Source organism: Rhopilema esculentum, chromosome 6 (assembly GCF_057945365.1).
Source record: "Rhopilema esculentum isolate cy_ngs chromosome 6, ASM5794536v1, whole genome shotgun sequence".
NCBI classification, from domain to species: Eukaryota; Metazoa; Cnidaria; class Scyphozoa; order Rhizostomeae; family Rhizostomatidae; genus Rhopilema; species Rhopilema esculentum.
Window position 1 is genome coordinate 7,789,470 of NC_142820.1, and position 24,515 is coordinate 7,813,984.

The 24,515-nt window shown below is 35.6% G+C and overlaps 1 protein-coding gene across 2 annotated transcripts; it reads left to right on the top strand.

Annotated features, from left to right (window-relative positions):
• Positions 1-1,014: 1,014 nt before the first annotated feature.
• LOC135685894 (uncharacterized) lies at positions 1,015-23,053 on the top strand. 2 transcript variants are annotated; one of them, XM_065201987.2, is made up of 26 exons: positions 1,015-1,172; positions 3,075-3,150; positions 6,521-6,608; positions 7,111-7,242; positions 7,936-8,086; positions 8,510-8,674; positions 9,019-9,171; positions 10,738-10,857; positions 11,246-11,374; positions 11,697-11,819; positions 12,524-12,655; positions 13,284-13,406; positions 13,700-13,822; positions 14,638-14,754; positions 15,149-15,280; positions 15,844-16,056; positions 16,449-16,646; positions 16,892-17,128; positions 17,242-17,484; positions 17,767-17,958; positions 18,376-18,447; positions 18,954-19,115; positions 20,214-20,384; positions 20,853-20,993; positions 21,934-22,139; positions 22,912-23,053. In XM_065201987.2, the coding sequence occupies exons 1-25, from the start codon at positions 1,109-1,111 to the stop codon at positions 22,131-22,133; spliced, it is 3,657 nt and encodes a 1,218-aa protein (XP_065058059.2). In that variant the 5' UTR covers positions 1,015-1,108; the 3' UTR covers positions 22,134-22,139; positions 22,912-23,053. The 2 variants fall into 2 exon arrangements, with proteins under 2 accessions (XP_065058059.2, XP_065058058.2); XM_065201986.2 differs by having other exon boundaries at positions 21,934-22,135.
• The last annotated feature ends 1,462 nt before the right edge of the window (positions 23,054-24,515 follow it).

Sequence of the window (24,515 nt, forward strand, 5' to 3'; positions counted from 1 at the left end):
TCAAATTTCAGATTTTCGTTAATCTCAACACCAAGTAAAGAAGCTACTTTTACCGTGAACTCGTAATTTCGCTGTCATTTTGTTTAGTGTTCAAGATTCAGCTCAAATAATATGATAAAAATACACGATAAAAGTTTTGGGCGTTGTACTCGAGAGAGCCTGACCAGGATTGCAAATGGAAAAAAGTGAAGGATATAGTCGTAAATCTAAGATGCCAAGTATCTATTATCTTGTTACAGTATTCTAATCAGAATTCATGATTTACCCGATAGATCCTATTGATGGAGGGATCCTTGTAATTTTCAGATCTTGCAGGGGTGTAGCAGAGACTAGACTTTAGTTCAAATAATGAGTTGTGCGTCATTTGGTGATGTTTATTTGTTTATTTGTTTATGATGTTTATTTGGCTCATCGATGTTTGCTTGTGGATCTATAGTTTTATGACGTAAAAACAAAATTAGAATTAGTTCTCCTACCTCTTGTATAAAGAACACTAAGTAAGATAAGTATAAATTGTGATTTATCCTATGAAACATAAACCAAATCCGACAGGTTGATCTTGGGGGTGCATTCTTACCCTCTACCACTTACTACAACACCCACGCTGTTGCATCACATCCTGAATTCAATTTTAATGAAAATTTTCTTTCAAATTCTAAAGTGACACATCTAAAGTTAAAAACTTATATATATCACAAATATCACAAACGTCTTACAAAATATCACAACTAGCATATCACAAAAGCCAGCACGCAAAGCGATTGGCTTGTTTGCCTATGTTGCTTAAAGGCTGACTAGCCAACCTTTACGCAATTCCAACATTAGATTTATGTACAAAAGCTAGATTTCTGCACCCATTGCTCCGATGACTATAAGTGTGTTTAGGGTGCCTTTAGCGAGGATATTTTAATTGGTCTACTAATATGAAATCAATTTTACTTGTTTGTTTAAGCTAGGTAAATCCATATTTGACATAAAGGTTGTTGAATCAGCTAGGCCAGCTGTCTCAACTCACTGGTGACGCAGCCCATAGCCTAGTTAAATATCAACTCTCTGCTTGGAATGAAAATTCTCAAAGACTTTTCTAGACCATTTTAGAAACGTAGACATGGGAGTAAGATTGGTCTTTGCTGTTCTTTTGGGAGTGACTTTCCAGCTCACTCATGGGCAAGGTAGGAGCATAAGAAAAATTCTTCATTTTGACAACACTTCACCTTTATGTACTTGAGGTTTGCAAATTAGCATTACAGTGTACTACAGCATCAGCTCCAGTATCTAAGAAAAAACCTCTGTCACACGATGTTGGAATGCCATAAATGGTTGCCTATTTTGTTATAAATCTCTAAGGTCTTGTTGTGCTTTTATTTGTTACAACTGATCCTGTTATGTTGAACTTTTGGATCCAGTGAGGACCGTGTAGAGCCCTTTTTGGTGACTTTGATACTCGGCTTTTTGAAGTTTTCGATTGAAATTTGAAAAGACTGTCAAAATGCAACTTTTTCATGCTATTTGCATGAACTGTTGATATACACAATAAGGACCAATAAGATGTGAAATTTTCATATGGAACGTTATTTGCTTGAGATTAATCTAATTGGAGTTTGATTTTTTATCCATCTTGAAGTTAGAAAAGAAAGATTTTCTTGGAATACAATCGGTGGAAAAAAAACCTATTTTAAATTTCCAATTTTAAAACGCAAATTTAATTTTCTACTATAACAGATAGGATATCAAGCATCCAAAAATAAAATAAGGACATCTAGAATACCGAAGATAAAATGGACTGATTATACTTCTAAAAAGACTGCAATTTTCATTAGAATGCATAAAAGTTACAAAAAAGTCTAAAAGGAGCACAGTCTTCAAAAATTAACATTTTGATTACAGAATTGAATTAAATTTTGACCTAACATCTAATCCATTATATGACGTTCAAACACAGTTATTTACAGCTCAAACAAATAAAGGTTATTAAAAAGCAATTTAATGATAGAACAAGAAAAAAACTTTGAAGGTCTAAAAGGGTACAATATTTTCCAAGATATCGTGTGTATTCAATTTTGCTGAATTCATAAATGCATCTCAAAAAGACGCTGTAAAATAGTAGAGCTTTTTTGTGCAAGTTCTTTGTACTGCTTGATATATTTCTATTCGAAAACCTCTATGTTGAGTATGAGTTGCATCCTAAAAATAAGTTTGTCACGTCGACCAAGTATGTTTCTTCATCTGTGGATCGGAGAGACAGACAGCCTGTTAATGTGAGGTGGGATATCTAACACAGGTGACATCCAGCCCGCAAAGTGATTTCTATGTAGAACCGAGACTGTGTTCACATGAGGTAGCAACTCAGCCGAGTAGGGGTGGTAGGGCACTTCCATAGTAAAGGTATCCTTGAAATTTACCGTGCGTAAGGGTGTGCTTTTTCGGGCATCTCGTCTAGCCAAGGGTATCGCAATTTTTGTCAAACCGAGGTCTAGCCAAGGAGGCTATCATATTTGACAATTTGGGTCTATGGAACGGCCTTTAAGGTAAGGGATTTCTTCCCGACAACTCATATTTTGTTGATAATAAACTAGTAAATGAAACAAATCGACCCTTGACTTTCCGATCCCAAACCAACAATTTTGAGCTATCTGGGGCATCATTTTTCAATATTAGAATCTGACAAGGGTGTTCTTTTCTATAGAAATTTGTCTAGCAAAGGGTACCTTTTTATAAAATATTTGTTTAGCCAGCGTGAATGTCCGTCCTAACAGCAGAACCCATCCAAAAATCGACCCCCCTTGCTGCCACGAAGCGACCCCTCTTGCTGCCACGAAGTGACCCTCCAAGAAGCGACCCCCCTTGCTGCCACGAAGTAACCGTTTCCCTTTATTCGTCATAATTATAAGGAAAATATTTCAAAACGGCATTGCTTCTCTACAACAACAAAATGGAATGCATTTCACTGTAGTAGAATCCTAACTTATATCACGGGGATTTAAAGTAAAAGTAGCTTCGCAGAATAAAATTTCTTTCAGTTACAATAAAAGCAGTATTTGACTAAGAAAATTTTATGAAAAATTATCTTGTAGTTTGCAATAGTCCCATTGGCATTGGCGATCCAAGCATTATAGCAGACAGTGCCTTCTCTGCTTCTTCAAACGATGGGTAAGTTTTTCTGCTCAAGGGCACTATGTCCGGTCAGTCAATCGTTCAGATTTAACTATAGGCTTTGCAGTGTGTTTATAATCAAGAAAACATTAGGAATTAGCCGATTGGATATGTAACGATAGGTCTATTGTGTATTCCAACAAATAGGAAACTTAAATGGCCAACAAAATGCGTCGGGACATAGTACCTTTAAAGTTCTACTTTTCGAATCCATCAAAGATAGAGCCAGACAGGGGCGTCGTGGCGAATGAATTCTAGAAGGGGCCAGAAAGAAAAATTTTCCGACAAAATTTCTTTGATTTATTTGGAATAGAAGCATCTCATGTAAGTGTAAAGGGGGGTGCGGCAGAAAAACTCATAACTTTTGACTTAGCTGGAAAGAAGATTGAAAATGAACTTTTTAACTTGTCTCTGTTTCTTCATACTTACAGTGAATGTCCCTGACAGCCGTAGATTAGGACAAGGATAGAATGAAGTTACTACCTGATTTTTTATGATCTAATGATTCAAATTCGTCGGAAATCGCATTATTTGAAGCAAATTTTAATCATAATATCTTATTCTCAAATTGAATATCCACTGGGGAACATCGATGGTTTTGATCGACTTCTACCTTGTTTTACCTTACGCAGCATAACTGCATAAATTTTCAAATCTGGGACACAATATTAAATAATCTGGTGATACTCACAAAATTGGTACTGTCCCGGTCTTCAATATCAAATAAAGATATAATTTATACCAATTTTGACCAATTTCTATAACCAAATTTGGCCCTTGAAATTCCGGATTTTAACTGACAAAATCCGAACAGCCAATCACTCTATGGTAGGAATCGGTAAATCTTGAGAAATCATTTTGTTTTGTGGAAATCTAGTATTTTCTTCACAAAATTGAATTGCCTCATGAATTTACGGTAAGTACTTTAGTCCAAGTAATTTATGTTGCTAAGAGTTTGAGAATTACCCACAGCTCAAGTTTGAGAATTTTCTGACAAAACAATGATTTTTCTGAAAATCCATCAAATTTTGAGAGCAGAGGGGAGGAGGGCCACGCCTCCTGCCCCCCCCAGCCACGACGCCCCTGCTTTACAGGTTGCTGTGAAGGGTTTCTCTAATAAATATTAGGTGTATTTGGGATCCCATGACCTCATCAGCTGTTCTTATTAAATAGCTATAAGCTCTTATTTAAAAAGCTGTTTAAAAATAGTATGAAATCGTTGTCAATATTGCCAGTATTGTTAGAACAGTATGTGTTAGGAATATTTACTTAATCCTTTACTCAAATTGCTTTGGCAATAAGCATAACAAGGGCGGGGAGGCCTCATAATGGCTATTCGTCGTCCAAGACTGTAATAAATACTGGCGGTTGGAGGGGGCTTAGTGTCCCCAATTCTATATAGAGAAAAGTGCATAAAGAGATAATTTTGTGAAAAGTTTTTAGGTGGTATAGTGCCCTTAACAGTCAGGTGAAGGTAAACGCTTTCGTGAACAAATTTAAAGGGAATTTCACATCTAATTATCAAATATCCCAGCAAAATTACAAAATTACTGACGGTGCCTGTCGAAAGTGCACCTTCAATTCTGAATCTTGGGTAAAATCTCTAAAAAAATTACACAATCTTAAGAGCTTGGAAATAGCGCAGTGGTGACGTAATCTGAGTCGCAGAAGAAAGAGCAGAGTCGTTGTCATGGAAAGTGGACGGCATATACCCCCGGTTCCTACGTTGATTTACCCTCGGGTTCCGAATAAACCGGGGGATTAGAATAAGTCATAGTCATAGTCATGCATAGCAACCCTTGGCTGTTGAATTTCCGTTATTTGAAAGATTTTCGCTAAAAAGTCCTTTTCTTAACACGATCATCAGTCTATTACTCCTGTCCTTCTCTCCATGTAAAGATTGATATTTCAAAAATTGGGTTTGTCTTCATCCCTTAATTTAGAGCTGAAAACCTGTCTCCCAGACAAAATAAAAAATTATGGGACTTTAGTTTCTTTGTAGCAAATAAGGAACACCGCAATGCGACGAGAATGAACAACAATTAATACACGTAAATTAGTGAATGCTAACATTTCACCCCCCATACGGGGCTTCATCAGAGCAAAAGTAAACGTTGACATTGGCTCTCTGTCATTGACCATTTGACTGCAAAGTCGTCTAGGCTCTGACCCTTAAAATTGTCCCCACTACTCTAAACTGCGCATTTTCTTTCTTTTCTCTGCTTTAGAACTGATCTAATCAATGACCAGTCAATATCAATTCAAATTCATCTTCTCGTTACGTTTATTGTTTGCAACGGATAACTTTGTTAGCCCAGGTTATACAGCTAAACCAACCTTTTGCTATGAAAGCAAATAAAACATTTCTTGTCTCTCTGAAAGAAAAAGTCTGCAAATATGTGCTAATTATTTTAGATTTTCTTTCACAAAATTTTGCTGTCTGGATCCACTGAAGGAAAGACAAAATTAAACAAAAATGAATAGTTTAATTTTTCAAGGCTATTTTCAAGATATTATGCAAGAAAATAAAGCGATATTTCTAAAGTAGTATGCAATTCGCATTATGTTTGAATGGATTTCTTCAATCTTCTTGATTTGTGAATACCACATTCAAAGGGATGCAAGCTCTCAATTTTCCGACTGGTGGGCGTAGGTTTGGGCGTGGCATTTTGTTGTTTTACGTGGCATTTTATTTTTGTTTTTGTTCCTCTTACTAGAAAAACATTTCCACTTTTACTTTTCCTTACCTTGCACATGGTAGAGCTCTAACATGATACCTAAGAAGGCAACTTGTTTCCCTGATAGAAATTCCTCGTGGGCTTTGGCGATTTCTAACACAAATGTTAATGATTTGACCATTTGATATACTCTAGCAAAACTGCTTGTATGCTGATTTTAGGTTTTCTTCCCAATTTGCTGACTAAATGTAATTTTTTCTAGATTTATCGACTGAGATTTGGCCAAATTGGTGACGCACCCCTAAAACCCCAATGTAGCTACGGCCCTTACCACACTCGTTTCATCATAAAAAAGGGCTTACAACAATCCTAGGAAGACAATTTCACACCCATCCCTCCAGCTTATACCGTTTAAATTTCGCAAAATTTTCCTTCATATTTAATGTATATTACTTTTCAAGATTTTGTACAATAAATTGTTGATTCAAACAGATTAAAACTTCTCGAAAACAAAATTACAATTAGTAAAGTTAGTCCTGCACCCCATGAAATTACAGAAGTTGCTTTTCAATAAATATTTTGTATGATACTACCTTCTCGAATTAGTGATTTTTTAAGCAGATTGCAAGCAGCAACAAGAAAGACATTAAAAGCAAACTCTAATAAAGCCATTCTAATTTTTTACACAGAGAAAACCTGGCTCATTTCGCCCGTCTCAACCAACTCAATACAAAGGCATGGTGCTCAAGTTCGAGCGATTCAAAAAAATCTATCACGGTAACATTTTCTTCCTGAATCCTTGCTAACTTTCTTGCTAATTTTGCATAAAATTTGTTTAACGTGTTCCCTGGTTTGATTTCTTGTCGACATTTCGACTCATGTATTACTGCAGGCGTTAAATCATCATCTAACATTTTCATGATCCCCAAATAAAAAGTTTCCCAATTTCCCAAGCATATTGACTCATACCCTGGTTACCAGAGCAACAAACGCTCCTCCACTTCTCCGCTTGGATTTCTATGTATGCTCTTGTAATTTTGTGGCTTTGGTACCCAGGGAAATTGAATCATAGTCTCCGAAAGGCATGGCGGGCTGCAGCCTCCCCAAAGTTTTTGCCAGATTTGCGTATTCTAAATAATGTAAAATATGAAGCTGTCAAGAGATCAATAATATTAGACATAAAACATAAGACATAACATTAAGAAGATCATAATAACACAGCGTTATGAAAACATGCCTCATACACGCTTTGTTAAACTAGTGAAAAAATATCTCCTAGGTTAAACTACCAGCAACGTACAAAGTGACCGGGATTGCTGTTCAAGGCCTAAATGGATCTGGGAATGGCAGTTACGTCATGGCGTATGGTCTGAAATATATCCACAACGGTGGCATTTATGATTATCTGCTAGTAAGTATACTTAGTGTGACAATGCTTGTACAGTAAAAGCTTGCAGTTTTAGAGGCTGTCTCTACAGTACAGTTCATTTTGCTGCCCTGAGGCAAGAAATTCATACACTTTATCTTAGAATAACAGCAGTAGGAACAAAATACTAGAGGCCGTTCCCCATCACCAATTATATCTGTCAAAATATTTTTCGTTTGATTTCAACTTTTTCAGAAAACGCGGTCTGTCTAACGTCAGTCCACTCTCTCTCCTGAATTAATTGATTGCCAATGTCACTGCAACGCCACTATAATTTGACAAAAAGTCAGAAATATATCATTTGCAAATTTTGAAAATTGTTTCTTGAGATCAAAAGGTAAACAATTCTACACATATATGCGGTACGAAAATAGCTAATAGGGAACAGGCTAGTTCTGAATGAGTTTCATTTACCAATCAGTATTTTCTAAACCACTGACATTTTTTTAGAGGCAGCTTTTTTGTAGACATTTGCCTTACTTATATTATATGATTGCTGATATTTTGAAAATGAAATATTCTACATGTTGTTACACTTGATATATATATAAATGGATTATAATAACTTATAACCATTATAAGAATTCCTTTTTGCAAAGTTTTATCTGAGGTGTATCAAACAGAAATGGAAGATGATAGTGGAACAAAATGGCTCTAACCTTTTTAATGTTGTTTCAGCAAGTGGTCAAAGGACCAACTAACAAAATGGAAATCGCTCGAAAATCGCTATCTTTTGACGACATAAAGGCGGAAGCTATAATATTGCAACCTCGAGAGTATGTTCCATCTAACAAAGCATGCCTTCGATTTGAAATCTATGGATGCAAAGGTTAGAAACTCTTTCAAATGCAAAATGTGATCTGTTCTATTGTTATCTCTAAACCTATAAACTGCAAATTTTGATTACTGTTTCTTAATCATGCTGAATGAAGATTGTTTTGCATTGCTTTAATAAACTTTGCAGTAAATCAACCTTTAGAGTGTCGTAATAGAAAAAGTGCGTCTTTATCTAATTGCTGTTGCAGATTACAATATTTAAGTAGCAAAATTTTAGAATATTTTCATTACAAAAAAGATATTTGGTAACATGATTCAAATTGTAGTTTTCAACTCGGACTCCAGTTTAGCTTTTAGATTTTAAAGCCTTGCTTTCGATTCATAGATTTTATGTTTTCTTTCAAGCACGGCACCAGTCATAACTTTTGTTATTTTTAAGCAATTTAAACTAGAAACCTGTTTTTCTTTTGTACAGTTTGGACTCCTACTCCAAGGCCAACAGAACCCTCAACCACTCCCGTCGATCATTGTAAAGCGAACAACGGTGGATGTTCAGACGTCTGCACTAGTTCTCCTTCTGGTCCAGTTTGCAGCTGTAATTCTGGATTTTATTTGGACAAAGATGGGAAGACTTGCAAAGGTAAAAAATCCTCTTCCCAAACATTATTAAGACATAAGCTCTTTTTAAAATTTTCATTGTTGATTTTCTTCCGTTTCAGCTTCACGTGATTCCTAACCTTTTATCAAAAGCTGTCGGTAATTAAAGAAGTAATATTTAAACGCATCTTCGATATGGACATACAGATATAGCAAAACATAATGCGCTTTAAAAACATCCTGCACTTTAAGAAACATTAGCTTATATAACAAGCCTTGTGTAAACCAATATACTGTCTATATAAATACAACTTTATCTGTCTTTTTAAACGATATTCACGTGACTATTCTTCATTTCCATTAATATCTCTGTAACCTTTTATCCAGCTATTCCCACTACTCCCCAACCAACATCACCCCCAGATCATTGCAAACAGAACAATGGTGGTTGTGCCCAGACTTGCACTAGCAGACCATCAGGTCCAGTTTGCAGTTGCAATTCTGGATTTGTTTTAGACAAGGATAACAAAACTTGCAACGGTGAGTGTGTTATCTTATAAACATAGTAAAGGCTTTAAACTTAGATTGCTTTACTCAAGATTGACTCCAGGTTCAAGTTTATGAAAATATGATCCTCTGTATTTGGAGCTAACAAGTCAGTAAATATAGAAGCTTTTAATTTTTTGTGAGATTCTTTTCTACCCTGCAAAAGCCTTTTAAGAAATACTGAAATAGATCACAACTTACCAAAGTGTCTTCAATCTGTTAATGAAGTAAGTTACAATTGCAGTTATAAGAAGCTTTGCTGGTTGAAGAATTCATGTTTTTCTTTTCTCTTTTTTTTCTTCGGATTCTTTTCACTAACTCTTCCTCTGTTTTTTTTCTTTTCTCCTTTTTTCTTCTTCTTCTTCTTCTTCCTCTTCCTCTGTTTCTTCTTCTTCTTCTTCTTATTCTTCTTGTTCTGCTTTTTCTATTTCTTCTTGTTCTTTTTTTTGTTCTTCTTGCGCTGCTTTTTTTTCTTCCTGTTCTGCTTCTTCTCCTTCTTGTTCTTGTTTTTGTTCTTCTTGCGCTGCTTCTCCTTCTTCTTGCGCTGCTTCTCCTTCTCCTTGTTCCTATTCTTGTTCTTTCTCTTTTTCTTTTTCTTCTTGTTCTGCTTTTTCTTCTTCTTCTTGTTTTTGTTCTTCTCGTTCTGCTTCTTCTTCTTCCTGTTCTGCTTCTTCTTCTTCTTCTTCTACTTCTTGTTCTGCTTCTCCTTTCTATTCTTCTTGTTCTTCTTCTTCTTTTTCATTTTCTTCTTCTTCTTGTTCTTATTCTACTTGTTCTGGCTCCGCTTTTCTTCTTCTTCTCTTTTTCTTTGTTTTTTCTTCTCCTATCTATTCCTTTATTTTTTTCTTCTTCTATATTTTCTTCTTATCTTTCTTCTCCCTCTTTCTTTATTTCTCCTTCTTTCTCTTATTTTTCCTAATCTTCTTCTTTTGCATCTTCCCCAATCTCCTTTTACTCCTTTTTGCATTTTTCAATTTTTTAATCTAGTTTTTCTGTCTTTATCTACTATTGTTTCTTTTTCTTTTCTTACCTTTTTTCATTTTTCACACAAATTTGATAAATTTTGTCAAATTTTTATGGATAATAAACAACGCATGTCAAATTTATTCCAGAACACAACGATTTGCATTGTGTTTATAGCATATTTTTTAATTTCTTTTCCCAATGGCTACTATTTGCGGCCTTTTATCCGCCCCCCCCCCCTAGAATCGTGCTGACAGTTAAAGCAAATATCATATCAGTTACATGAAAAACGTTCTTCTTTCTCTCTTGCATCGTTTTATTTTTAACCGACGTTGTTCCAAGGTGGTGGGGATGGCTGAATTTGCTCTTAGAAACTTGAGCTATTATTCAAAGATAGGGAAGAATTTACTTCCTGTTTTGTTTAGATGTGGAGTAAATGTGAAGAAAAGAAAATTGAAAATTAGCACCTCCTTATAGAATATACAAGTATAGGTACTTTATACCAAACAATCTCAATTTTATAAGCCTCTACTGCGCCTTAATAATTTCGTGTTTTATTTCTCTAGTTTTTTGTAAGGAATTTTGCTTGCATTCTAGTGAATTATTGTATGAACAATAATGGTGGTTGTGAAGCCGTTTGCAAAAATGCAAAATCCGGTCCAGTCTGCAGTTGCAATGATGGGTATGAGCTCAAGAGTGATGGAAAAAACTGTACAAGTAAGCATGACTTTCCTTTTTATTAAAAAACACGTTTTTATTAGTTCAAACGGTATCATCGAAACTTTATATTATTCGTTCAACAAAATATGCCGGCTATTTTGGAAGTCAAAATTTCATTGGAATCATGGAGAATATCTTTGCTAAAGAGTAACGAGTAGCATTATTTTTTAGCCCATTTTGGAGTGATAGCACTACCATTTTTGGCTGACATAGATTTTAAGTGGAAGTGCATTTGAAAATCTTTGATTTGACTCGTAAAAGGTAATAAACAACAAGCGGGGTTTTATATCGAGACAAAGTTTGTCTTTAAATTTCAAAACGTTTTTGGAAATTCTGTTTTCCCAATATTGCATAATCGTCGAAAATGCTCTTACTGCTATTTTAGATATAAATGAGTGTGCTACGAAATCAGACTTATGTGATGACCAGACAACAAACTGCATTGATTTGGATGGAACATACGAATGTGACTGCAAACGAGGTTTCAAGCGATCCACCAGGTTCTCGTGCGAAGGTATGTCCAATTCAGCTAAATCTTATTCAATACGGCAAATTTCACGATTGTCTTTTGAAATTTTCTTTAGAATATGTAGATTTATATATAATGATGACATAGATTGACAGCTTGTTAAAGAAAGTCACCCTGTTGAAGATCTTTGATAAAAGAGTTGCACTTTTTGCAAATATAGCTGACGCTAGAATAAGGTGGGAATATGTGACAACCATTCGCACTTTACAAGCAATAACTTTGTGCGACATAGATAGAAATGAAAGGGGGAGAAATGTATTCATTCTATGCCAAACAATGCCAATATTCGCTAAATTCTTGTTTTCAGACATCAATGAATGCACGGAGGGAGGTAATAACTGCAATCATCTGTGTGTCAATATCATTGGTGGATTCAGATGCAAATGCTATAATGGTTACCGACTTGATAGAGATGGACATACATGCAATGGTGAGAAGCTCGTCATAGACTATTTGATATACCCCTTTGACTACGCACTGGCCCTACTCTATAGCACTAATCCCCAGACGAGGTTAACAATCAACACAACCTCTTCTAGCCTGAAAATAACAACAACAAGGCTCGTTTCTTGAAGTTTCGATAAATGAAAACTTGAGCAGCTAAGCAAGTTTTGAAAATGAAATTGTTTAAAATTTTTACCTTTTCCCAATTTGCTACTTAAGCAACGCTTTAAAAAAAATTATACTTAAGCAACGTTTTAAAAAAATTTCATTTTACAACGCTTTATGGGTCTACTAATCCAACACTGCATTGATCCAAAAGGTTTTGCACATAACCACCAATTAGCTCTATGATGTATTATTCCTCTCTTGTCTCTATTAGCAAAACTTGGTTTATTTTTCATTCGTTAGCAGACATTTGATTTTAAAGTTTTTAAAAGCCAGGACAATCCTGCACAGTCAGACAATGACGATATATCTTTTCGATATCCTAAAACTAAAACAAGGTGTTTTCTTGTATCACTCATCCAAAAAAACATAGATCGTTCCTTGACAGTTTTGTCTTGAAAACCCCACTTAAAGTAACAAACTTTTGATAAAATTTAGCTAACTGAGTCTTCTCTTAAAAACAATTTACAAGCCATCTTTTGGCGTTGTTTCCTTTTGCATCAAATCGTGTGTTCGTATTCACAGATATCAATGAATGTGTGGAGAACAACAAGTGCAACACCACGGTATCCACATGCGAAAACAAAGCTGGACACTACATATGCAACTGTTTTTCTGGACTTGACCAAGATCCTAACGACAGTAATAATTGTGTAGGTAAGGCTGTTTTCCCTGAATGCCGTTCGTTTCACTTCAATCTAAGGAACTTCATCATCGTTAATGCCCAAGCAAAAAATTTCATTGAATCTAGAAGGTTGGTTTCATACTGCTTGCAAATTTCAACTTGTTAAAAGTTTCAAGCCTCTATCGATTCACCGATGATTTTTCCTTTCTTAAGATTTTCATGTTGTTTTCTTCTAAAATTGTATTTTTTGTTGATATCAAATATCCTATTAAAAGAGGAATCCTTCCTAACCAAAAATTATGTTTAAACTGTATCTTGTTAATTATTGTTTAGGCATCTATAATTCTTAGCAGACTATCAACTAAAACTTCACCACAGTGACCCTTTACATCGTTAAGCCACTTCCTATCGCGTATTAATACTTAACATGAGATTTTAAAATCAGATAGACTAATGATATAAGGTAAATTGCAAGAGTAAGTTGTACATTTAAGGGTATTTTCGGAATCACTCGACGCTCATTGTTAGAACAGACATCTTATTCTCTCAATCAGTACTTTAGGGGACTTCAGAACTTTCGTTAAGCGAGTACTAGGGTGGCACTGTCGCTCTTTAAAACACTGGCCATTAATGATTTATTTGTTTATTATTTCTTGTTAGATCGAAATGAATGTGACTATAGTAATGGCGGATGTGATCACTTTTGCACCAACCTGTACCGATCGCATAAATGCAGTTGCAGGACAGGCTTCCATCTTGGTGCAGATAACAGGAAGTGTGTCGGTTAGTGAGCACTTTTACTTCCTTTTGCCAAATCTACATAAAACATTCTAAAGCATTCATAAGTCTCGCCACTTTGCCTATTTTAGGGCTTTAAAATTATAATTCTAGGTTATAAAGAACGTTACTGTATCGAGCACCGCGCGTTTAAATCTCATGGCCAGCGATATATGAACTGCTAAAACTTGTCTGATACGCGTATAGCATATGCTACAAATCCGATCTCACACTAGGTTCATATTGCTGTGATTTTTTTGTACTGTTCTGAAGTACTTATTCAAGATGATATTTTGCAGATAACGATGAATGTGCGGTGAATAATGGTGGTTGCAACCAAAGATGCATTAACTTTGACGGTAAATATAGATGTGACTGCAGGAATGGCTTCACCCTAGGAGCAGATTTAAAGACATGCGAAGGTTCGTTACTTGTTATATTGAACACAGGGCTTCATGTGATTGCGTAATTGTATTTTGTGTAATTGTATATGTGTTGTAGACAACTACTTATTTCAAGTTTATTTTGAAGATAGATGGGATGGTATTTCTAGGTTGACATATTCTTCAATAAAATCTATTGTTAGACGTTGAGTGAATGCATGAAATTTTGGGCGTTATATTTGTCGATGACACTTTGCTTTCGATGTTGCTCGGCTATTTGTAAACAAATTAAGAGTATAATCAATATTTTTACTTCCTAATCAACACCTGTGCTAGCACCTTGATATTTTAGTGCTAGGAATAAATGTTCTTGTATTCCGTTTATACTAGGCCTTTAAAAGCAGCAACATAGGTTGCATTTACACTTAAAATCTTGGTTCCTTGCTAGTTTGGTAACGGTTTTATTCTTCCTTGCCGTTGTTGAAAAATCGTAATTCTGTTTCCGTTCCCAAGTGCTGAAACGGAATTTTTTTTTGTGATTGAGAACGAGACTGTTCTTTGTGCTTGAACGAGGCTATCTGAAAAATTTAACTGATAACTGATCATAAATCTCGATTCAGCTACTGCGCAGGCCTTGTGTGACAATCCCGTTCTTTTTTCGGCCCAGCGTAATGGAGTCTTCCTCTGGTTTTTATGGCGTTATTTAAATTGTAAACGAGAGGGGAAAATGTAATGTAACCAAATAATTCTGTTTGTTTTTCTCAATTGCAAATGGGGTCTTAGCTATTTTGTTCAAGTCTGACATCTTTTTGCATGTGACTGCAAAAAGTTGTATTCAAAATGTTTACTTTTAGATGTCAATGAATGCAAACATTTAAATGGTGGTTGTGAGAAGTACTGTACAAACACAATTGGCTCTTTCAAGTGCTCCTGCGATCCAGGATTTGAGGCAGTTAATAAAATCTGTGAAGGTACGTTTGTTTATATGCCAATGGTGTATCAATCAAAGACCACGTCAATGAATTTCAAAAATTCTTTAAATGTTTTATTTCAATAGAATGAAATGTAAAGCTCATATAAACACTAGAATACAAGATTTTATCGTAAATGACACTGAATTGCTATTTGTTGTACGCAATTGCTTTGCAGTTTAGAGCTGTAAACGGATCCCCTGCAATAAATGAACTCGCTTCAGAACTTACCAAATCTTCTCCATAACCCTCATTTGAACCTGTACTTATACTATGACCTTTTATCCACTGCCTACTTTCAAAATATTCATCTTTAGATGATAACATTGATAGTGTCAAGTCCCCCTAGAGCCAATATCTGCATTTTTAATGCCTATGAACTTTAATTCTTTAGACATTAATGAATGCGATACTGGCAAACATAACTGTGAACCAGCAACATCCGACTGCTATAACACGCAGGGTTCATTCGAGTGCCGTTGCAAACCAGGGTATAAAATGAACACAACTACCAATTCCTGTGAAGGTAATTTGAACTTACATAACTAGTGTGATCAGTGTTTCACTAAGTATTTCTACAATTGCAAATACTTAAAATTGCGTAATGTTTTTTACGGAAAGTACATTTTCCTCGATTTCTGACCTACAGTGGCAGCCTAAAAAGTCTTAAACTTTAATATCACGAATTTTGTCTTTTTACACAAGATCTGATTTGCTTTGGAAGCAGATAACAAGGCCATTAAATGTCTGAAGCACTTAGGCTTTCAAATGCCTTAATTGTAATACTCTATAATTTTCTATTTTGGAGCATCTAAAGCCCATAATTTTTATTCACATCGATCTCAAACGAAACAGTACTTTAAATAGCAGTATTAGAGCATGCCAAAGAAATGTAACTTTAAGTTTGAAAATAAATGATTTTGAATGAAAAAAAAAACGATTGTGGCTCACATTGGCATTCTTACCTAAGCGGTATTAATAAATGTTTTTTACAGCATTATTGTTTGAGTCTGTTGCATAAATATACCTGGCACTTAACAATGCTGTCTCACTGATTATCTTATACATGTGCGTTTTGTTTCGCCATAGCAATGCTCTGCAGGTCTCCAGCCAGTACACTAAACAATGGTGCTGTTGAGCCATCTAGATGTCTAAACTACGACAGTAATAAATACACAGACGTATGCAGATACAGCTGCAATGCAGGATACAAACTACCCAGCACCGCAGCAAGTTATGTTTACTGTGACAATGATGGCTACTTTAAACTGCCTTTTGGAAAAACATCGCCAGTTTGTCAAAGTAAGAGCTTAAAGACGTTAAACGGCTTTTTCAATATCTTGGGGGAAACTCTCAACGATGAAAGCTTATGACTGATATTATGACAAAGGGGCACTGTTGTTTGAAAAGCACCTCATTTAAAATCTTAACCTTTCCAAAATTTGAAATTTTAGCAACCATCTTAGCAAAAAGTTTCTTTTTTACCATTTTATGGATGTATCAATCTTACATCGTATTGATCAAAAAACGCCTTTTTTTCTTGCACTAGTAAATCCAAAGAAATTATTACTATTATCCATCTTAATTGGATTTTACTCCAAATATTCTAATGTAGGCGTTAGGAAAAAAACATTAAAAAAACAGCAAATACAATATTAAATTTCATTTTGTAATCAGCGCATTTTTCCTTTTAGAAACAAGATGTCCAAAAATGTCATCCATTCCTAATGGCTACGTGTACCCAAGTGACTGCATGACTAAAGGCGTTGAATTTGGAAACAAATGTCACGTGGCTTGCAATGGTGGATACACAAGATCCGGATTGACGACTGTTACATGCTTGAAAACTGGATTATATGACAACGATTTCTCTTCAACTAAATGTGTACCAAGTGCGTAAATATTAAAATAGTGCTTTCGAGAATTGAATTTCTAATGGGAAATTTTTGACACACTCTTTAACACCTCACAAGTCTCTCTTTTCGCCACTTCCAGAGATTTTAGTTTATTTTTCAATATATCAAGTATTCAATTTTTTAATATTTGGAAGAGTATTGAACATTGGACAGTTGCTGCATTCTCTAATTTATCAACGTTTAACTATTTAATAAATAAAATCTCTTTTGACTATTTTCAGGGCCAAAGATCACATGCCCATCAGATATCACGGCAACACTTCCACTTGGTGAAGGAATAATGAAAATAAACGTGGGAAAAATCAACACCAATGTTGAGGCCAAGTATCTAAAATCGTTTCCATCGGGAGTTATAGATGGCTCACATGATTTCAAACCGGGTTACCATTCAGTGAAGCTGAGAGCTTCAAACGAATTAGGCGATGCAACTGAATGCACCTTCACAGTGCAAGTTATTGGTATGAAATTGCTTTAAAGCATAATGAAAAAATTAGTAATGTACATCCAACCAATTCAAAAATGTTTCCTCCCTATGAGACAGAAGAATCAAAGTATCTAAATTTATTTACAGATAAGGAGCCTCCAAAAGTTCACAACTGTGACGCGGAAAACCAGTATATAAATATTGATTCTCAAGAAGCTGTTGTCACTTGGAAAGAGCCCACATTCACAGATAATGCTGGAATCAGCACAAAACCCCAACCATCGATTCCTAATGGAGTTGTTCGAAGAGCACAGATCTATTTTGTTGCATACAAGGCCAGAGATGATGCAGGAAATACAGCTAGCTGCAAATTCTTTGTACACGTCACAGGTATTATATTGAAGAATTCTATTGAATTGATTGGCTAATATTGGTTGCCTTTTAACAACCAGTGACAGCCAACTCCTCGTATAGTTAAAACGCCAAAGAGAGAGCATTAATAAGTCATTAATAATAATTAATTGCCCTCTGTTCTAGATTATAGTATAAAAGCATCAGATATCATCGTTTAATAAAATCCATGGCATACGAGGGTGGAGATGTTCTGATAAAATTTCAGCTTCTTTAAGAAGAAATATACAGTTGTCTTGATCAGAATTTACCTTCTTTCAGCAAAATACTGCCACCAAAATACAATGCCTGGAGGTCACAATATTCCCCAAGTTTTGGATATGATGGGAAGGTTCTTCCTTTCCTGTGGTGCGGGAAACGTATTCTCTGACAATACAGATTATCAAGGAGTGTTCACCATAGTTGACTGTGCCAATGGCAAATGGACTCCCCAGGAAATTCCAAGCTGTGTTGGTAAGCTTGGCAAAGATTGTTGCTTTGTTTTCGATGATTAATTTCAACAGTTTGCAGTTGCTTTAGCATATTGTCTAATTGTAATTACTCCTTTGGCAACAAACAGACATGTGTATTGTTAAAAAGAAACATATTAATAAATGAAACAATGGCCCATATTTTTTATAGAAGTTGATGCAATAAGATTATAAGCATACAGGTCAATTGTATGTGCTGCATAAGTATTGACTTACAGTTACTTCGTCTTGTTCACTGTAATACCTTTCAATGATATAGGTTCGACTGCCAGGCAAGGTGACTGGGTTAAGGTTAATTCCTTTTTTCCCTGCAGTACCTTTTAATATGATTTACTGCAAAAAAGTGATTGGAATTACATCAAATCCATTTTGTTCACTGTAATACCTTGAATTGCTTTAGGTTCTACTGCCAAGCAAGGTGACTGTCCAGCAGGAACGCAAGACGTGCAGCATGGCCAATCAGCTATCTGTGGTATGCTTTCCTTTAATAAGTATGCTTAAGCATTAAATCCCATATGCATCAATAGAGTTCTTGACAATTTCTTTCTTCTAATTTCTGTTATTGATCACAGACGCCAAACATTCCAAGAAAGCTGTTTATTGTATTTGTCTGGTAACATTTAAAGCTTGAAGCTGCCTTTTGGCTGCACTTTCTGTTATGCTAAATTTGGGTTTGCAGAAAGTTTCTGGTGGCAACATCGTGATTATGACAAAAATATTTGTTATTATATGTGTTGTTTTTTGTCTGTAAACCTACTGCTATACCTATTTTTATTAGCTGTGCCTAGGTGGTAAAAAGATGCCTGCGTTGTCTTTCTGAAATAAAGATGGCATCAATTCGCCGAAATGTTATGGCTTTTTTTTAAAAAAATGGAGCAAGAAAGGCAGTGATCCCTCCTCTGGTTTATACTCCTGTGGTTACACTTGAATCATATTAATTCGATTTCCAAAATTCACGAGGTCTCTATTCTCTCACAGCCAACTGCCCACCAGGGAAATACAACAACCAAACACAAGCCCGTTGCCAGAACTGCCCGCTTGGTTATTATCAAGACGAAGAAGGGAAAACAGTATGCAAAAAATGTCCACAAGGATCAACAACCATCTTCCAAGGATCATATGCCTTATCACAGTGCAAAGGTAATCCTTGTACAATATAATCGTTTATTGCAGCTAACTAGAGTGCTTTCAATTGCCTGTTTATACTGGAGTATTGAAAACGTCTTCAGAAGAACGCCAAGCGCTGTGCAGAGAACGATAAACAAAGCCAAGGGAACGATTGGCGACTGCTTCCACTTATGTTTGAAATCTGCTCATTTGTTGAATTTGCAACTATCATAGGCAACGCTAAAAATTCATTTGATACTTGTTCCTATAACAGTCTGAAAAATTTGCTTTAGTATTATCATCTATTGACATCTAAACTTTCCTTAATGTATTGATTCATTCATTTATTGATTCATTTATTTATTGATTCAGTATAATTTCCACAATACAATATTCATTATAAATTAATTTAATTAAGCATGTGAACAGTCTTGCCTATCCGGCAATGAGCACAGTTATATAACAGACCGGTAAAACAGCTATTTCTATAAATATGTATAATTCTGTATTGTTAATTAGTTTAAAATTTTGATTGAACTTGCTACAAGGAATAGGAAGAAAGAATCAGATGGCTGATATTTCTAGAGAGAGTTAACGGAAATAAATCCTGGTCTTCTACAATCAAGTTTAAATTCTATTTGACTTGCATAGGTGTGAAAGTTAAAAGAATTTCAGCATATTTGGTTACTTGAGTTTTGAATGCGAATTTGTCACAGTTATATCCATTGACCCTCTGTAGCTCCTTTTTTGCAGATTAGTATCTTGGCTTTCATATCCCTATAACCCTTTATCGGCAATCTTATCGTATATTAGGGTTTGTGCGGACGTAGCACTGAGCTGTGACCTTTGATGTCAAAGCTATATTAACTTGACTTGGGTAAGATTAATGTGCTGCAAGCAGAACCAAGCACCGCGGAGAAAGGAGATAAAGCCCCGCCTCCCTCACTTTTTGCCAATAATGCAAAAGGTTACCAATAAATCACCAGACAGGTCACCTTTTATTCGGCTTTAGCCCCCCACACACCTTTAGACCCCCTAATTTCTCAACGCTCCGCAGTGCCTGAGAACCCTACCCGGACCTGCTGAGAAAACTTTTATATTGCTAAAAATTGCAACTGATCTTTATCTCAGCTCAATGCGACAAAGGAAGTTACTCCAAGGATGGTCTCACTCCACTTTCTGGCTGTAAGAAATGTCCAATTGGCTCATTCCAAGATTTTGATGGTGCAACTTACTGTAAGATTTGCCCAGAGGGAGGTGAAACCCCAGGAGAAGGTTCTTCTAATGAAGCAGATTGCCACGGTTTGTTGAATTCAATTTATTTGAATACAATTATTTTATAGAAGCGAACATATTATGGATTTGGGGACTTAATGTATTGAGAGGGGCTAGGCATACAAAAAACCACAAGGAAAAATATATTGTTTTACGTTTGTATTGTTTTAAGACCAGTTTTGATTATGATTTACAACGCCTATTGGGGGAGGGGGATTATTGGGGTTTTGACACACAACCACAAATGCCATATTTAATACTATTAACTTGAGCTACAACCAAAATAATGAGCTAGGCAATGGAAATTGTTGTTATCACAATGAACCATGTTTTTCTAAAGATTTCGAGGAACAGTACTGTCGAAAAATAAATTGAAAGGAACTTTTTTTACCAAGGTATAGCTTAAACCAGCCCCAGTAACGGTGTAACTAAAATAAAACTGTTTGGTTGTCGATACCTCAGTGATAGATTAATAATTCCTTATCTTTCTCACAGTCCCTGCTCGTATTACCAAAATAGTTCCAATATCACAGGAAGCTGCTGTCAAAATCGGAGAGAACGTAACGATTGAGTGTTCAGCCACTGGCAGCCCAGCACCACATCTCCAAATCACAAACGCCACTGCCATACCATCAGGTGTGTTTTTGACAAATTCTTAACCGTGTTGAATTTAATAATTCTATGTATGGCATGTAACTGAATGGTTGTCTGGTACCCAGGGTATTGAATGGTTGTCGTGGTAAATGAAAGGTAAATGAATGATAAATGAAATATCTGAAAAGTGGAAAATTAAATGAAAATAAATGGTCTTCTAATCCTGGTTTTCTACAATAAATGGAAAAAAATGGTGAATGAAAGGTTCTAGTGGGATTTGGAGAAACTAGACGCATTCTATCCCAAAGGAGTTTAATCGAATAATCAATTATACTGATGCGGCTTACTCAAACAGGATCACAAAAGGGAGTTCACAATCAAATCTCTTGACAATATAAAACATTCGCTGATCTCCAAAAGTAGATACAGGGGGGCATGTGCACCCCATTTTTAGAAATATGTTCTAAGATCTTACTGTAGGTGCTGGAGATGTTTCTTTCTACCTCTTGTGTCCTAGACATTTAAACAGCCTTATACAATACATATACATATATGTTATAAAGGGCAAGAAAGGCAAATTTAAATCAGTTTGTTTGGTGAAATAGAAAGAAAAATTCCCTCCTACACATTTGTAATATTTTCCATGAATTTCAAGGAATTAGGTCTTTAAGTCAAGATGTTATAGATCACTTAGATCAGCTTATAAATGCTTTCTATGATGATTGTTTGACTATCATTGATTTTGGACAATGAACAAATGCTTTTGCCAGTCACAACCTATGTTATTCATAGTAAAAGAAAATGGCTGCCGGAAAATAACACCTTTGACGTGACTTTCACTAGCATCCTTGACTAGCATCCTTATCCTTTAAACAGATGATCAAATGCTAGCATTTTTATTGATAACGCCTCTCCTTATGTATGAAAATTTTGAATACCTTTCCGTTTACGAAGTGGTAACTGATAATGCATCTTTTGAAAGGGAGCCTCCGAGGAATAACATCAGTGATTGCACTTCCATCAGCTTCCAAGTACGTTGCTATTAGGCGTCTGACCATCACGAATGCTCAGGTCGCTGACTCCGCTGTCTTTAAATGTGTTGCACAAAACCCTTCGATAAGTGGCAAGACTATTGATGAGAGATTCATCAAAGTGGTCGTCACAGCTGAAGCTGCAAGCTAAACGTAGGTAGACTACCTTATTTGTTTTTAGTTCTTTCTTTTACTGCTTTGTACAGCCTACAGCCCAGCTTATTCAGACTTGACTCTGTTTAACCGGTTTTTTACTGGTCCTGAGTTTGTATGCCGTAATCAGAGCTGACAAGACGAAATATGGACCACAGAGACACGTTTTTCAACACAATAGGTCCATGAAAATTGAATCTCGATATCTCATGAGGATCTCGATGGCCCTGGTCTTGACAGTCTTCTTTCGCAAGCATGTTATATCAAGGACTGAAATACAGGGGGCCAGGGGGGCCAGGGGGGCCAGGGGGCCGTGGGACCAATGGCCTTGTCATTCCCAGAAACAATTTAGCAGCATGAGCAAAATATTGATATATATTTTTTAAAACGGCTATTGTTGCGCGCCTTTTTCGGGGCTGCCCCACCCAAAGTAAAAGTTTTATCTTGGTCCTTGCATAAGATACCAGGTCAATCAGGATGGGATAGAAATAGGACAGGTGACCTTCTACTAAAATAAAATTACTAAAAACTTATCCAATTACCTGGTTAAACAAATCGAAGTTTTTTGCGAAGTAATTTGTAATCAATAACAGTTCCTAATGTAATTTATATGTCCTAGAAACAAGTATTTTTAGTTGAGAGTCATAAAATATGAATACGTTTGTCCAAAAAGGCTATGTTATGGACTATCCAGCATTTCTGTTTGCATTTTGACCCAGAGGTAGTTCTTTGCCTAATCGCGTGGCTTTTTTAAAAGTAATTTACATCTCTTTTAGAGCCCTCGTGGAATATGATGTTTTGGGATGACTTCAAAGAAAAAAGAACTTTATACTCAAAACTCTCTTATTTGATGCTTTATTGTTGATTATAAATAACATTTTAATAGCAAATTATAACAGTACAGCGACGATCATCATATTTATTGAGTTTTTTTGTCGTCCTGGGAAACCACTTTCTGCATTTTCGGAAACAGCATCAATAGAGAGCAAACTTTAAACTATTTCAATTATCCAAGCAGGAATTAAGACAATGAAATTACAGGGCTATCCGGAGGCACTTTAAATTCAGCTAACGCGATTGATTGGATTTACTTCTTTTAATTTGAAATCTGAATTATAACTACAGGATGCTTATAAACATGACTTTCATTCCGAAAAGTTGGTCTTGACAATTTTCGAAATTATGCTTAAACCTTCCTAATCAGTTCTGATAAATTTGACTGCACTTAAACCACAAGATGTCGTGGTTCAAGGAAGGGTTTTGAGAACATAAGGCTTTACGTAGATTAAAAAGTTATACATTAAAAAGTTGGCGATGAAATTATATTCGACTCTAAGAAATTAGAAGAGGAGCCAGAACCAATCTAAGTAGTAAAATCATTGAAAAGTATTGCTAGAATTTTTAATACATTTTTCAGTATAATGACACACGTAAAATGATCATTGAATCTCATTCCTCCGGTTTCACCTTCACTTGCCAACATAGACTCGTTTTCATATATTTCATATATTTGAAACGAGACAGGTATTTTTTGCAGAGGTTCGATAGTCAAATTTTTTCGATAATTTGAGCTCGACTATTGTCTTCTTTCTAAAATGATGATTCTACAATTACATACAACAAATTAATTCCAAGACATTTGCATTTTATGTTTAACCGCACGGTAGATAAACTGATCTGTTCTATTTTGTTAACTTGGGATTAAAATTTCAAATACTCATTGCTTTTTCCTTCTAATTCTTCATCTAAGGCTAGTCAAGTTCTTAAGATGTCTTTCTTGCAAATCGAGCCTCAGTGTTCATATGAAGTGAATTATTTTCAGAATAATGAGTGAGTTGAATTCCAAAATCGTATTTGAACCTTAAAAACAAGACTTTAGAAAGTCTTACTTAAAAATCAGGATTTTCATAACCAGGATTTTCAATATTTTTTTTAAAGGCTTTCCAATTTAAGCCATCTTATTGATAAGGCTTTCGTCAATATTATCGAAAACGCTTTTGATCGGTAGGTTTGTACGTATAGCCTTACATAGAAAAGGCTTTTGCATAGAAAAGATTCGTTCAAATGAAACCAAATAATCAGCCTTTATATGAGCAAAACTCGTGTTCATGACATCCATTTGAAACCGAAATTACACCCAAAGAGTCAAAAAAGCTACTTACTGCGTATCTTTAAACGATAAGGAACCTTCATTGGCCTAACTCTCAATACAGGCCCATTTAATATGCGGCTATGGTTTGGACATGTGACACGCTGATCAGGGACCCTGCCGCAATTCAATATCAGGGGCGTCGTGGCTGGGGGCCAGGGGGCGTGGCCCCTCTGCTCTCAAAATTTGATGGATTTTCGGAAAAATCATAGTTTTGTCGGAAAATTTTGT

Bases quoted from the DNA above. Each gene is read 5' to 3' on its own strand.
- LOC135685894 (XM_065201987.2), top strand. From the start codon at position 1,109: ATGGGAGTAAGATTGGTCTTTGCTGTTCTTTTGGGAGTGACTTTCCAG. The intron at 12,656-13,283 runs GTAAGGCTGTTT...ATTTCTTGTTAG, and splicing joins CGACAGTAATAATTGTGTAG to ATCGAAATGAATGTGACTAT. The intron at 16,647-16,891 runs GTGCGTAAATAT...GACTATTTTCAG, and splicing joins TTCAACTAAATGTGTACCAA to GGCCAAAGATCACATGCCCA.